Here is a 15625-nt window from a genome sequence, read left to right as displayed (position 1 = left end):
GTTCGTATGTTTCCATTTTAATTGTTTGACCCGCCCAAACAACAAACTTTTCTAGCGCAAAACGTATGTTGGGTGTTTCTAGTTTTCTCCGAAGTCTCAAATACCAATTCTAACTTCTAAGGTTTGAGTGTTTGACCCACCCATATAATATTACCCGGGTCATTTCTACACTTCGAGTTGAGACTTGACGATTAACAATTAACAATCAGTATTAAGTATACCTGCTCTTCTTTCTTCATTCATTCATCCAGCTTCTCTAAAACTCTCTTCTTTCTCTCTCCAAATTCCAAGAAAATTACCCATTTTTCTTCGATTCAGCCATGACGTTTCCTTATCTGGAAGCCGTCGTCGGTATGTTTCCCTGTTCTTCATTACCCAATTCAAGATTTCTATTTTTAATTGGGTTTCTCATTTTAAATCTCTGTTGTTTGTTTTGTGGCTTGTTCTGAATCGTTTAATCTTATACGTGTATTCATTCTTTCTTGTTTTTATTCAATACCCAGTATTTGATTTGTTTGTTTTGATTTGTTTTTATTGCAATTTGATATAAATTACAATCTTAATTTTAATGGGGGTTTTGGGTTTAAGCTTTTGATACCTATTTTATTGGATTGGATTTGTGTTTGTGTTTGTGGCATTGCAGCTCAATTAATGGTGCATCGGTGTTTTATTGAGGTGATACATGCATTCAATTGTGTGTTAAAGTTACCGTTTCTGATTCCGTTTATTGTTATAATACTGTTTTAGGATGTATGATTGTCACTATATTTGGAAGTTCTAGTGAATTAAGAAATCTGTTTTGATTATTGGGCAATATTGTTACAGTAATAGTACATTTTGTGGGTCGATCTTTTGCTCAAGGGAAGGTTATTGCAAGAATTGAATTGGGAGGGATTCCAAAGAAGTTTCAGACGTTTATATCTAGATTAGGAAAAGAAGTATTTGAAGGTGAAGAAAAGTTGATTTTCTTTATGAAATAAGGACCAGGCGTTGTCGAAGGAAGAAGTGGTACTTAGCTGCTTTGGGTGCAGAAGTTGAGCTAATAGAGTTAATCATTGGAAGTTCATATGGAGCCATCTTATATGAATATTAATGCAACCTTTAGGGTTTTGTTGTACTTTGAGGTGAATTACCAATATAAGATTTGTTAAAATTGATGTAAAGCACATGAGTCTTTTCCTTTTGCCTTATTAGTACTTAGCAAAGATAGGGGACTAGGGAATGTTGAGGAACACAAAACATAGGGTTGGGATGACTATAAGCATGTGGTGAAGATGAGGATGGAATTTCCCCTTCACCCTCTATTCCAATGATAAAATACTCCTTATATATGGTAATTTCTCAATCTGGAAAAAGAATTTCTTTGATTGAGAAGATGAAGTAGAGTAACACCCAAGAGCAATAAGTTAAACATCTATTCATATATTACAAACATATTGATTATGATATATGCATCCCTAAGGACAAAGTATACGCATTAAATATATTTCGTAAAGTGGATTTCATAGTTTTTGACAAAATAAAGCATCAATAGTTGTTATAGTACGTTTAATTGGTGATGTATCTATCTACCTTTTTAGCAGCCGCTGTAATCATCATACTGTGAATATGAAACTGAGGTTTATTGTGCAATTTGTCTACTTAAACAGCTTTGATGATATAATGTATTGAAAATTCAAAAAAACGAGAGTCTGCTCTACTGTTGTTTTTGCTGTGGTCTGCAGTTTTTTTTGTTTCTTGGTCGTCTGTCTTGCTTAATATTTCTGTAGATGTGCCATTTTGCTTAACTACTTTCTTGTCATTTTCTTGTTACTATCCAACTTCAGGTTTTATGATACTGATGTACCTCTTTGAAACCTATCTCGATTTACGTCAACATTCTGCGCACAAGTTACCGACACTCCCCAAGCCTTTGGAAGGAGTGATTAGCCAAGAGAAATTTGAAAAATCCCGGGCATATAGTCTTGATAAAAGGTTTATTGATAGTTTTTTCTTTTCAAATCATCCACTTGTATTACAAAGGGTTATCAAGCTTTCTTCTTTCATCGTTTCTTTCCCACCTGCAGATAATGACTTTTTCTTTTTTTTTTTTGAATGCAGTGCCTTCCATTTTGTTCACGAGTTTGTTACTATAGTTTTAGATTCAGGAATTTTATACTTTGGGATACTCCCATGGTTCTGGAATGTGAGTGGCTGAATCATGTACTGTTGTTTTCTAGTGAACCTGCTGTAAAATACTTCATATTGTTTCTGACTAAGTTTTCTTTTTTTTTTTTCTTCTTTTGCTTTTGTCCTTCCTCTTTTTCCTGTACACAGAAAGCAGGAGACTTTTTAGTATACGCAGGCCTTAATGCTGAAAATGAAATATTGCACACCTTGGCTTTCTTAGCTGGTGTTATGATTTGGTCACAGGTATTTTGTCAATACTTACCTTATCACACTTACGCTTGGTGTCTAGAAACTGATAACACTTGGGTCCTGGACTCGTCAACCCTGAAGAACCTAATCCTGTATCAATTGTATTTTAAACGGCCAGGACTATCAATTGGCTCTGTGGCTGAGCACACACACTCACACAACAGTTGTTGGTCCTGACCCCTGATTTTATGTTTTATTCTTCTCCCCATCTCATAAATTATTGTTGATGATTCTTCTTATTTAAATGGAAACAGAACAGAAGTCGATTTCTTTTAACTCATTTACTTCACCCTGTTTATTTTATTTAATTTTATTTAATTTATTTATTTATTTTTAATGAGCTACATACAGTGTAAGGCTGTCCCAAAAGCTAGTTATGCAGAACATGTGCTTGAATTGTGTAGAACTGTTGCGTCTTCATTCTGAAATTGTTGCTATATTTTAGTGTAGTTTGAGGTTATGTTTTTAATGTGAATTTTCAAAGCTTTGTTAATGTTTGGTTTGGTAAATGGGTGGGAAATGATTGGTTAAATATATATACAAAAGGTAATATGGGAAGCTTATAAAATCTGTATATGTCTTGGTAAAGGTGAGAGTCCTTTGGCACAGCCTGAAACTGATTCACAGACGCGTGCTTGCTATGGTAAAATAAGATGATAAACCTACTACCACAACTGCAATGCCAAAACCTTATCCCAAAAGGGTGATGTACATGTACTAAAAGTTTGTTATTAAAAATAAAATAAAATTGGGAGATATCTGTTGCAAATACTTTTTGACTTTTTGTTGCTGTAGTGTGATGCATATATATATATCTGTAAAACTCTCTCTTTATATTTCTGTCTATGTTTATGTGTAAATATTGAAGGATATTATGGTGTATAACTTAAATGTATGATAGCTGAAGCTTACAAGTTAAGGTATATTCTAATGCAGATCACTGATTTGCCATTTTCTCTGTACTCAACTTTTGTGATTGAAGCTCGCCATGGGTTTAATAAGGTAAATCCAATCTAACTTTTTTTTCCTCGTCTATGTATTAAGTGACTTAACTTTTCTATGATTTTACATTAACCTTTCTTCTTATTAAATTTTTTAATATTATTAATGGTGCTGTGCAGCAAACTGTATGGTTATTCTTTAAAGATATGGTGAAGAGTATAGTTCTTGCAATTGTGATTGGACCTCCTATCGTGTCTGCAATGATAGTCATTGTACAGGTATTGACCGCTGCTCACTTTGCTTTTGCTTGGCTGATATCCTTTATTGCCTATTAATTCTGTAAAGGATTCATTTTTTTTCCTAATTGCAGAAAGGTGGCCCGTACTTGGCTATCTACCTCTGGGGATTCATGTTTGCTCTGTCTATTGTGATGATGACCCTCTATCCTGTTCTGATTGCTCCTCTATTTAACAAGTTCACCCCAGTATGTATAATGTCACTCAGCTTCTCTGATTTTTCAGGCAGATTATAATTTATATGTAGCCTAATTTATTTTTTTGTGGAATGTGGTGGAAAATAGCTTCCTGAAGGAGAGCTAAGGACGAAAATTGAGGAGCTCGCCTCTTCACTGAAATTTCCTTTAAAGAAATTATTTGTAGTGGATGGATCGACCAGGTCAAGCCATAGCAATGTGAGTTCTCAGCTGTTATATTTGCATTATTTTCTTTCTAAAGCCTGCAATCCTGCATCACTAACTGATTACTTTTAAACTGTTATGCAACCTTTGTATTGAAATATATCATGGGACCTATGACTAGTCTTTTAATGTTGATTTGCTGTACTAAACTACTAAATAGTTTAAGTGATGCTTAATGGCAACTTTTTACTGCGGCCTGGAGGTTTTAGGGTTGCTAAAGGAATAGCTATTAATCTATGTGGGCATGTGTGTAAGTGATTTTTTTCAAGATTTTACATGACGCGGATTATTTTTAGTTTTTTTCATTTATGCTGCTGTATTCTTCTTGTTGTTTTGCCTTCCTATATTGTGTTTTGAAAATAAAAGGATCAAAGTCGAGAAGTGAGGAGAACTAGAGAAGAGAACTTGGGTGTGGTGGTAAGGGTGCCTCCTCCCACACCCAAGGGGCCAAGACCCAAGTTCAACTCTCACCATTGTTCCCCTTCCAGGCCATAAAACCTTTTCTTGTTTTTGTTGAGATCGGATCCTAGTGGCAGGGCTCAGTGTTTACCTTCAAAAAAAAAAAAAAAAAAAAAAACTGAGATTTGAGGTTGGAAGAGTTTTTTTATTTAATTTTTTTTTTTTTTTTTTTTTTAATATATATGTGGCAACTAAAATGCTGTTAAAAGTAAAATTCTGTAAGCAGAATTGGTTTCGTAACTCTCTCATGACCCTAGCATTTTACTGCTCTTTTGCAGCTTAGTACGTGATACCTGTTTGTTTACTGTGACTTTGTCATTTGACGGGAATTCTGTTAAGATTTTCATTTTGTGCCCTCATGTGTATTAGTTGATATCCTGGCTGACATGATATCATATAAACTCTTGATGCTGTTTTGGTACAAGGCATATTACGATCTACATGTTTTTTGTTCCATTTTTGTGGTTACAACTTACGAGCATCAAAATTGTACATCAATAAATTGTGCTGGTGCTCTCACTGCTCTGCATGTTGGGCTATTCATTTGGTTGGCCTGGAATTGGAAGGATCTTTTGGGATATGGTTTTTTTAGACACTGCTTGATTCCTTCTGAAAAATCCTTGTATGATGTACAAGGTGATTGACATGGGATTTTTATTTTTCCCCATCTTCTAGTGAACAAACTTGTCCTATACGGAGTATTTAAATCTTTTTAATGGTGAAACTTTTCCCTTGTCTAGATAATTTAAACTGAAGTGGCCTTGAAAAATGATTCGATTGTCAAGTTAGAGATATGAGACTAGGTTAATGCAAAGTTGCTTGATGAAATTTGAGGAAAATGCAATTTTATGTATATCTTCTGTTCTTAGCTTATAATATTTTGGAGTTGAAAATTTTAGTAGAAAGAAACCAGAATACGTGCATCCAATTTTAGTGTAAAAATGTGGTGCTGAACATCCAAAATCAAATAAATATTCAATGCAACAGTCTAAAGAATCTCTAGAAGCCCAGCAAGATCTTGTAACACCTCGACCTCATTAGGCGTGTTGTGGAAAATACAATAACTAATGCTCCAATCCAGCCAACCCACCTGTATCATTTCTGTGTGCATGACATGCTTTTGGCAGTTACCGGAATGCAGATAGAAATATGTATTTATCTTTTTGTTTCCTATTGATTTGCAGGCTTACATGTATGGTTTCTTCAATAACAAGCGTATTGTCCTCTACGATACACTGATTCAGCAGGTAAGCTCAGTACTGGACCTATATAATTTAATTGCTGATACTTGTCACCTTACCTAATATTATTCCTTGGCTTTTTGTATTGTTAGTGCTCATGACTATTTTCTCAAATTAACAAAACATTCTTATTTGTAATCTGCAGCAATGTGGTTTTATATATATATATATATATATATATATATATATATATATATATATATATATATATATATATATATATATATATATATATATATATTTTAAGGAATGCTTTAACAGATTATTTCTTGTGGCATTTCTGTGCTCTGTTCTAATTTAGTAAACACTAGCTCAACAGTGTCTTTATCTTTTGGTAATGTGTCCTAGAAGTTGCTGGTTGTGAATTTACTATGCTTTTTTTTTTTTTATTGTGCTTTACCATTCATTGATGTGTTCTAGAAGTTGCTGGTTGTGAATCTACAAAGCCTTTTTTGTGTTCCTGCCAGTTTTTTAACAATGTCGAAAATCGCATACCCATTATGTTTTTTATGGGAAATGATGTTGGATTGTTGATGGTTTCGCAGTGCAAGGATGACAAGGAGGTTGTCGCGGTTATTGCACATGAACTAGGGCACTGGAAACTCAATCATACCATGTATTCTTTCATTGCTGTCCAGGTATAACTTGTCAATTTTTTGTCTGCTTTCTCGTTTGTTATGTGGCTTGGAGTAGGCTAAAGTTTGATCTGCTCTCCTTGTCTATTAGCTGCATAATTGACAAATAATTTTTTTAAAAAATCTGACTGACTAGATTGCACCTGCTTCATGATGTCATCAAATTTTCCTTTTAACTACAGAGCAATGAATCACTATGAACAAAATCTGGAACTTGGGAGATTCAATTTTTCATATTTACCAGGTTATTTATACTCTAGCTAATTGCTTCAGAAATCGGAAGTGGACCTAGCCATAGATGTGGCAGAATAAACTGTCATGTAATACCATTTAACATGCCGCTGAGCCTCTTATCTTAGAAGTCTCTTTGTACAACATATTGTGTGCAATTATTTATTGATAATATGATATAGCTTTCCAGAATAATAGTAGAAATATGATAGTAATGAAGCTATCGTCTCAGTGATACTTAGCTCAGTGGCTAGGACTGTCAGTATGTTTTTAAAATCTGATGTGATGTGGGTTTTATCAAAAAGCGTTAGTGTGAAGCTGTAACTACCTGGTGACATCTTGTTAGATTTTTATGATACTTCTGTAAGAAATTTGTGATCCTTTTGAATTTCAAGGGAATTGCCAATATTTGTTGGGACATTATTCTAATGAAAGTGGAAAATCTTTATGGATAGTTGATAAACATTGAACTCTTTGAATCAAAGTTATCTTGCAGTTGATAGATATCTAAAATTGATGATTTCATGCGCTATTCAGCCCAATATGTTTTCTTCTGACTGAGGTCCTCAATAATCTGATGATGGTTTTTTTTATATGTTTTAACTTATGCAGATTCTTACTTTCTTGCAATTTGGAGGATATACTCTTGTGAGGAATTCAAAGGACCTGTTTGAGAGTTTTGGATTTCATGGTGTACAGCCGGTGCTCATCGGTCTAATAATATTTCAGGTTTGGATCAATACTGATGTGAATATCTTGTTGGGCAGACTTAGCTGTCAATGCTTATTGAGCGTTTCTAGATTTACTATGCTGAAATAAATCTCTTCTTTGAATAGAGTTCCTTCTACCTAGTCATGCGCTATTCTGTATCTAATAAGATTAGCGTGGGCATCTTTGTGCTGTATGACTTTACAGTTTACACAATTATCAACCCACCTAATTTCTTGCTGTGTGCTTCTTTTCTGCATACTGGATACGAATTTTCCAAATTTTAGTTTCAGTAAATGAAACTGTTTGCTTCCTGAGCATTTAGTAACACATTAATTTCTTTTTTTTTCCTTTTTTTATTTTTTGAATTCAGCACACTGTGATACCTCTCCAGCACCTTGTAAACTTTGCCCTGAATCTTGTCAGCCGGTCTTTTGAATTTCAGGTGACATCTTTGACTCAATATTGTCTCTTTTACAGTTCTACTAGAATTATTGGTTCATGTTTTGATCAATTATTTGCTCTTGCACAGGCTGATGCTTTTGCAAAGAACCTAGGATATGCAAATGAGCTCAAGGCCGGTCTTGTGAAATTGCAGGTAATGTATTCCATTTTGTTTTTATACATGTCAAATGAAGTCATGTCAGTTTATAATTTCGACTACTAGTACACTGTGTTTAGCAAGTAGTCGAGTTCTTTTGCCTTACGAGTCTACTAGCCTTTCTCATTACATTGCTTGAGCTTCTGTTATGCTTTGTTATTGCCATTAATGCATATGATATTGTACTTGCTATGTTCATGCATATCTGTGTCCAAGAGAAGTCTGGTTTTGATGGTATCAGTACTTGTTTGGAAAGAGTGTTTCTGAATCTGTATTTTCTGATGACAGGAAGAGAACTTGTCAGCTATGAATACAGATCCATGGTACTCAGCTTATCACTATTCTCACCCACCCCTAGTCGAAAGATTGGAAGCACTTGATAAAACCATCAAGAAAGAAGATTGATTGAAGTGCAACTGAGGCCAGAGAATATACTCAGGTGTATGTAGCACAACTTTTGCCACAAATTTGAACTGTTAGTCTGTATATCAGACTTCCACTAACTTAGACTTGTATCTATGCTCCAGAAAGTTACCATTACAGGGTTTGATGGGGGAAGAATCAGGGGAAAAAATGTGGGGTTGTTTTGGGAAATGCATGTATGAATTTTGTCATAGTTCAAATTAATGGTCAATTGGTCATAGTTCATTGTTCTTGGTGCTGTGTGGCTTCTGCTTACTTGCCCTTAATCATAGTCACTGCCTCGTTTCTCGTCTGGGGCTACTAGCTCCAAATCAGCAAATGGGTAATGAAACAGGCTTGGGTACGCTAGCTAGTTGTACCCCGAAACAACTAAGAATTTGTTTGCCTGATTCACGTGATTAAACAGCTATACATTGAAGTAGTACAAGCAGTCTGGATCAAATTCTTGTTCCTCATTATGTCATGTGTAATTTTTGTTACTGATTGAGAAAAAAGAAACATTGTACGTGAGTTTATTAAAAAAAAAAAAACTTTGAAGTCGAAGCTGAAAAAAGTGATAGGAAAAATCAAGGTGACATTCTTGTCCCATGAAAGAAGGAATATAGGTAGAAAGTAAAATTTGCTTAAATCATAGTTTTTCTTTGTTAAAAGAAGGTGACACGTTGAACCCACTTTTAAATTTTAATATGATCGCATACCACATTACTTGATGCCTGCATTGAATCTAATACTGTATCAAAAATATATGATCGCACACCACTTGTAAAGTTTTGCAAATTTTCTACAAATCAAAATAAAGAAACCTATAGTGGAGAGCGCTTTTTTGCATTATTTGTAAAGTTATCTTAATCACCAAGTTTGTTGATAGAAGCCGATTATACGAGCTTTCTATTAAGAATGAAGATTTTTCGATTGAACTTGAGTAGGTTCGATTATGATTTCTTTACTGAAAATCGTGTACACTTTCTCTAAGTCAAATATGAGCTACAATGTGTAAATTATGGAGGGAGTAGGGGTACACATGATGTACCAAAGAATATCGTACACAAGTCTTCTATTGGTGGAATGAGAATCTTTTTTATGTGTGGGTCATCCTTATTTTTATTTGAATTTCAAACCTTATTTTTTTAATTTTGAATTTTGAATTTCAAATTTATCCTAAACATTCAATTACCTAATTTAATTTAGTATATAATCTCAAAAAAAATTGCATCTGATTTTTTTCTCCTCATTTTTTTTCTCTCTCCAATTTTTTTCTCTCTCCATAGATAACAATAATGAATGAAGAACATTCAAGAAATCTGAAATTCTTAGTTTCTTCATGCAATCAGTTGACCCGGTCGGTGATTTTTTTTTCCTTCGGCTTGTTTACTTGTCGTTTGCCGTTTTCGCCGACGTGTTTTCCGGACATATTCGCCGGCGTGTTTACCGGTCTTTTTCGCTGGTGGTTTATAAATATCAAGATGAATTTTTATGTTAATACTTTTGAAGAATAGAGTTATATGAATACAAATTTGGTTGATACGTTAATGTTGTAAAATTTTTGTAGAATGTATAGTTGGAAATTGGTTTAATGTTGCTGCCGGAATTATAATTGGACACACAAAATTTTGCCGGAATTGTAATGGACATCAAAGTTTTGCCGGAATTGTAATTAGACACACTAAAGTTTCGCCGGAATTGTCATAGACACATTTTAATAAATAAATTTCTTTTCACCTAATCAACGTGCTGATACCCCTTAGTCCAATGGTCTAGAAATTTAGAATACAAGTTTCGTGTGTAATATCTATAGTTGACCTGAGTTCAAACCTTATGACAATACATAAGTTTTTTTTTTTTCAATTTTACGAAATCATATTTTATTTTAAAATACCAAAATAACAAAAAAAAAAAAAACATTATTTTTTTTTTTCAATTTTACGAAATCATATTTTATTTTAAAATACCAAAATAAAAAATAAAAAAAATAAAAAAAAAAACATACTTTTTTTTTATTATTTCTTTGAAGGGAACAAAGATATACTTTTAGATGTGTAACTCTTTTATATTTAATATAAAAAAGTACATATAACTAATCTTTAATAACTATTTTTTTCTCAAAAAAAAAATGTATTTTCCAATGGTCTAAGAAACAAACCCCTTGAGTGATGATGGATAGTCATCTTGTGTTCGAATCTTGTGGAGGTACAAAAGAAACACGTTCTGCTTTTTTATTTTTTATAAATTTTCATTTTAAGTATCATTTTTGTATTTAAAAAATCATAACTAATTGTTATCAATTTCAAAGGAATCACATTTGTACATATATATATATATATATATATATATATACAATTCCATTTGCATGTACCCGGTGTACAGTATTTTTACTGTACATCGGGTTTTTCCCACGTGCAACATATTTACTGTTTTTTTTTTAAATCGCGGAATTTCATACCTAAAAATCAAAAAAACGCAGAACAACAATGGAGGAGAGAGAAAGTGAGAAAACGCAGCTCTCGATCATCCATTGAGGAGAGAGAAAGTGAGAAATCGCAAAAATTGCAGAAAACGATCATCAATCGAGGAGAAAAAAGGTTAGAAAACGCAAAAATTGCAGAAATCGATCATCAATCGAGGAGAAAAAAGGTGAGAAAACGCACAAATAGAAGAATTCGATCATCAATTAAGGACAAAGAAAGTGAGAAAACTTACAAATTGCAGAATTCGATCATCAATGGAGAATTCGACTTTCGATACAACAAATTGCAGCAATCTCATTCACGAATTGCTACAAAAACAGAGGCAAATTGAGACTGAATTTGAAATCGATTTAAATCGATCGATTATAGAAGAAGAAGAAACTTATTGTTTTGGAGATGAATTCGTACCAATATTCAACCATCCAGACAATGCAGATGAAGCAATTGATAATGCAGATGAAGCAATTGAGAATGCAGAAGACGCAATTCACAATGCAGAAAATCAAGTGGTTCCTGATAAATCAATTGATTCAAATTCAGAATAAACAACCAAATCAAATGCAACTGAAGGTAATTTCTATAAATTTTTGAGATTGTATGCAAAAAGTAACCCTTTGAATACATAATTGTTACCCTTTTCATGCATAAACGTGACCGTACTTATGCCTAAATGTTACCCTCAGATTGAATGCAGAACTTTTGAGATTGCATGCAAAAAGTAACCCTTTGAATGCCTAAATGTTACCTTTTTCATGCTTAAAAGTGACCCTATTTATGCACAAATGTTACACTCAGATTGTATGCTGAAAATTCAGATTGTATGCAAAAAGTAACCCTTTGAATGCCTAAATGTTACCCTTTTCATGCTTAAAAGTGACCCTATTTATGCACAAATGTTACACTCAGATTGTATGTTGAAAATTCAGATTGTATGCAAAAAGTAACCCTTTGAATGCCTAAATGTTACCTTTTTCATGCATAAAAGTCACCCTATTTTCACACGAATGTTACCCTTTTTTATGCTGCCTGTGGTTATTATCTGATTTGTTTGTATTAAATAACAGATACAAATCCAATTGATGCTTCTGGTTTAAATCTTAGAGGATCATTTGTTGGTGTGGTAAGAGAAACTTTTGAAGAAATTTTGGAATTGTATGAAAAACATGCTGCTATACTGGGGTTTTCAATAAGAAAACATACAACTAGATTCAAACAACACACAAAAATAGTAACTGAGAAAAACTATGTGTGTTCTGCTGAGGGAAAGAGACATTCAGGTCAGAAGAAAACAAAGTTAGTTGAAATGGTTGATGAAGAGTATGTAAATGTAAAAGCAAGAAAGCCAAGACAAGTAGCCATTACAAGATCGAATTGCAAGGCATGCATAAGAGTAAAAGTGAATAAAGAAGGACAGTTTGAGGTGGTGTCTCATGTTATTCAGCATAACCACGAGCTAACAAAGCCACAGTGGCATTATTTGCATCGTTCTGAAAGAAAAATGACAGAGGAAAAAGCTGAAGCAATCAAAACAATGAAATCTTCAGGTCTAACTACAATGGACACTTACTATTACATGGCTACAGAGGCTGGAGGAGAACAGAATGTAGGCCATAGTGTTGTAGATCACCTGAATTTCTGCTCAAGGTTAAGAATGGAACAAATTGAGGCTGGAGATGCTCAAACTTTAGTGAACATTTTAAGTCAAGAACAATCAGAGGATCCAAACTTCTTTTTTAGAGTGAAGTTTGACAAAGAAGGAAGAATTTGCAATATCTTTTGGAGAGATTCAATGATGCTAGAAGACTATAGGATATATGGAGATGTTCTTGTCTTTGATACAACATACAGAACCAACAGATATAATCTTATATGTGCTCCATTTGTTGGCATAAATAACCACTGGCATAATTGTATGTTTGTATGTGCTTTTATTGGGGATGAAACGACATATTCATTTGTGTGGTTACTACAAACCTTCTTCAAAGCTATGGAGGATAGAAAACCAACTTCAATATTCACGACCAAGCAATGGCAAATGCAATTCTGGAGGTAAAAGATTTATATTGACATCTTACAAATTTGAGCTGTGACAATAAAGTTTTCCTTTTTCACATAAAGTTACCCTTTTAGCTACATAAAGTTACCCTTTTTAGTGCATAAAGTAACCCTTTTAACAGCATAAAGTGACCCCTTTATTTTCAATGCAGGTGATTCCTAATACAAGGCATAGACTTTGTATATGGCATTTGGAGCAAAATGCCATAACCAGATTTGGAGCTCTTAAAAAAGACAAAGAATTCAAATTTGCATTCAACCAGTGCTTAAAGATGTGTGTGACAGAACAAGAATTCGAAGAAAAGTGGCAGGCAATGTTGCAGAAATATGAGTTGACATAACACTCTTGGTACAAAAGAGTGTATGAGTTGAAAGACAAATGGTAACCTGCCCTTAGTAGAGATTTTTTTTCAGCAGGAATCTTATCGTCACAAAGGAGTGAAAGCACTAATCATGCTATAGGATTCAGAGCAAGTAAAGCAACTACTTTGACAGAATTTTATACCATATTTAAGAAGACAACCAATCGTTGGAGAAGCACAGAGAAATATGATGAGTTTACCTATAGCAAGTCAATAGCATTCACTTCATTACCTCTGTCTGGAATGCTAAAGCATGCTGCACAGGTAAAAAGTTAACTGACAACTACATAAAATACACCTAATATATGGCAATTTAAATGAACCTACATGATTTTGATGTACAGGTTTTCACTTTATCACTCTTTAGAGATTTTGAAGAGGAGTTTGGATACTCTATGGCAACAACTGTTCAGATGTTAGGCAGTAATGAAGAATGCCTACTTTATCAAGTAACACTAGAAGACAAGCCATGGTCTGCACATCAAGTAAACTATATACATGAGAGCCAGACTGTATGGTGTACTTGCAAAAATTTTGAAGCATCTGGATGGTTATGTTATCATTGCATCAGAATTCTACATTTGCATTCAGTAACAAGAATACCAGACAAGTATGTTTCAAAAAGATGGACTAAGTTTGCAAAAACAGAGGCATGGGATAGGTTGAAGAATCAGGATCCTAAACAGCAATATATTCCATGGACGCAAACAATGATGAGGAAATTCTACAATCTAATCTTAAAAAGTCAAGAAAATGAAGAGACAAGAGCATTTATGGAAGAAAGCTTCAGAAACAGTCTTAAAATGGTGGAAGACTTACTTGCTAGTGCTGCTCAGAAAAAAAGTGCAGAAGCTGCTTCTAACATTCCTGATGTGGCAGACAGCACTCAAAGCAATACTTACGTTTCTTCAGCATCGAGTACAAGCACAAGTGTACCAATAATACTTGATCCTAAAAGGGCTGTAACAAAAGGAAGAAGCAAGAGAGCAAAAGGAGGACTTGAAAAAAGCAAGAGAAAAAGAAAACCAGCACTGCCACCTCCAAATTCAGAATTTGGATCAAAGACACCTAACTTACGACTCTTTTAAGATCTTTTTTAGAACATTTTTTTTTCGAAATTAATATACCTTGTATTGTTAAACTATTTTTCTTTTGTTTTTTTACTTTATGACAAGCAAGTTTAATGAAAATGTGATTGACACTTTTATTAGCAGATGTTTAATTATTGGAAACATCAACTTATGTTACCCTTTTAACGTATAAAAGTAACCCTTTTCATGAATAAAAGTGACCCTTTTCATGCATAAAAGTTATCCTTTTTATCCACTAAATCACTTTTCTTTGGTAATAGTTACCCTTTCTGTTAATAAAAGTTACCCCTTTATCAATAAAAGTTACCCTTTTCATGCATAAAAGTTACCCTATCTACCCACAAAAGTATACCTTATCAAGTATAAAAAGTAACCCTTTTTATGCTACAAAGTAACCCTTTTTATGCACAAAAGTGACCCCAAAAAAACATACACAAGAACCTTTCAAATTACTTAATGTATGCACACACATCAGTATTCCAAAAGAACCAAAAACTATCCACTAAGTTTAATTACATCATTTAACTTGATGTATATGCACAAACATTAAGTTTTTTCATTGTTCAAAAAATACTCCTAGACCTAATCAACTAATAACTAACAGTCATTTCACCCTTTAGAAGGAGTGTACTTGTCTATCTTCTTTTTTGCCCTTTTTCCTTTGGGATTCTCTTCTTCTGCCTCTGCCTTTGCTTCTGCTTCAGCTGCCATTTTTCTTTCTTCATTTTCTTTCTTCTTCTTTGCAGCAATTGCATCCTTTCTTCTCATTTCAATTCCCTGGCAATAAGAAGGATCTTTCTTCTTCTCATTGAACTTCTCTAATTCTGACAACACATCATTCCTAGATTCATTCAAATCACACAGCACCAGTGTCGTACAGATCTCACCTCGCAGAAATTTTCTCCCAATAATCTCACAATAGAAAAAAAAAACTTATCAATATGTAATTAATAAAAGGGAAAAACTACATACAAAATAGATGAATAATTACTGTTTTCAGTTCATTTAATTTGAACGATTCGCCAACAAAATGGAGCATGTGATACATGACAAACACCCCACAGTCCAAATTGTCAACCTTTTCTTTTCTCCATTCCAACTCAACAATTTGAAACCCATAAGAAGGTAGCTGAGAACTCTTTGGATGATTTCTTTTTCCGAGAAAAACACCCATTTGATCACACTGACATAAAATATAAAAGTTTAGAATAAAATAAAAACAAGAAAAAAGAAAAAAAATTTAAATGGAAATAATAAGTAAACAGAAACATAACAATGAATCAACATAAACATACCA

The 15625-nt window shown here is 33.5% G+C and overlaps 1 protein-coding gene across 1 annotated transcript; it reads left to right on the top strand.

Moving 5' to 3' along the window:
• Positions 1 to 198: 198 nt before the first annotated feature.
• Positions 199 to 8585, top strand: LOC145585741 (CAAX prenyl protease 1 homolog). Its single transcript, XM_081642454.1, has 14 exons — positions 199 to 351; positions 1827 to 1974; positions 2101 to 2185; positions 2317 to 2412; positions 3355 to 3420; positions 3540 to 3638; positions 3731 to 3844; positions 3941 to 4051; positions 5701 to 5763; positions 6303 to 6395; positions 7236 to 7352; positions 7705 to 7776; positions 7864 to 7929; positions 8221 to 8585. The coding sequence occupies exons 1-14, from the start codon at positions 321 to 323 to the stop codon at positions 8335 to 8337; spliced, it is 1278 nt and encodes a 425-aa protein (XP_081498580.1). The 5' UTR covers positions 199 to 320; the 3' UTR covers positions 8338 to 8585.
• Positions 8586 to 15625: the final 7040 nt, after the last annotated feature.

This window comes from Chenopodium album, chromosome 16 (genome assembly GCF_948465745.1).
Source record: "Chenopodium album chromosome 16, dcCheAlbu1.1, whole genome shotgun sequence".
In the NCBI taxonomy this organism is placed as follows: domain Eukaryota; kingdom Viridiplantae; phylum Streptophyta; class Magnoliopsida; order Caryophyllales; family Amaranthaceae; genus Chenopodium; species Chenopodium album.
This window is presented reverse-complemented; position numbering and strand designations above follow the sequence as displayed.

Coding starts and splice junctions, on each gene's coding strand:
- LOC145585741 (XM_081642454.1), top strand. CDS start 321: ATGACGTTTCCTTATCTGGAAGCCGTCGTCG. Junction 5,764..6,302: donor ACGATACACTGATTCAGCAG/GTAAGCTCAGTA, acceptor ATGGTTTCGCAG/TGCAAGGATGACAAGGAGGT. Junction 7,353..7,704: donor TCGGTCTAATAATATTTCAG/GTTTGGATCAAT, acceptor TTTTGAATTCAG/CACACTGTGATACCTCTCCA.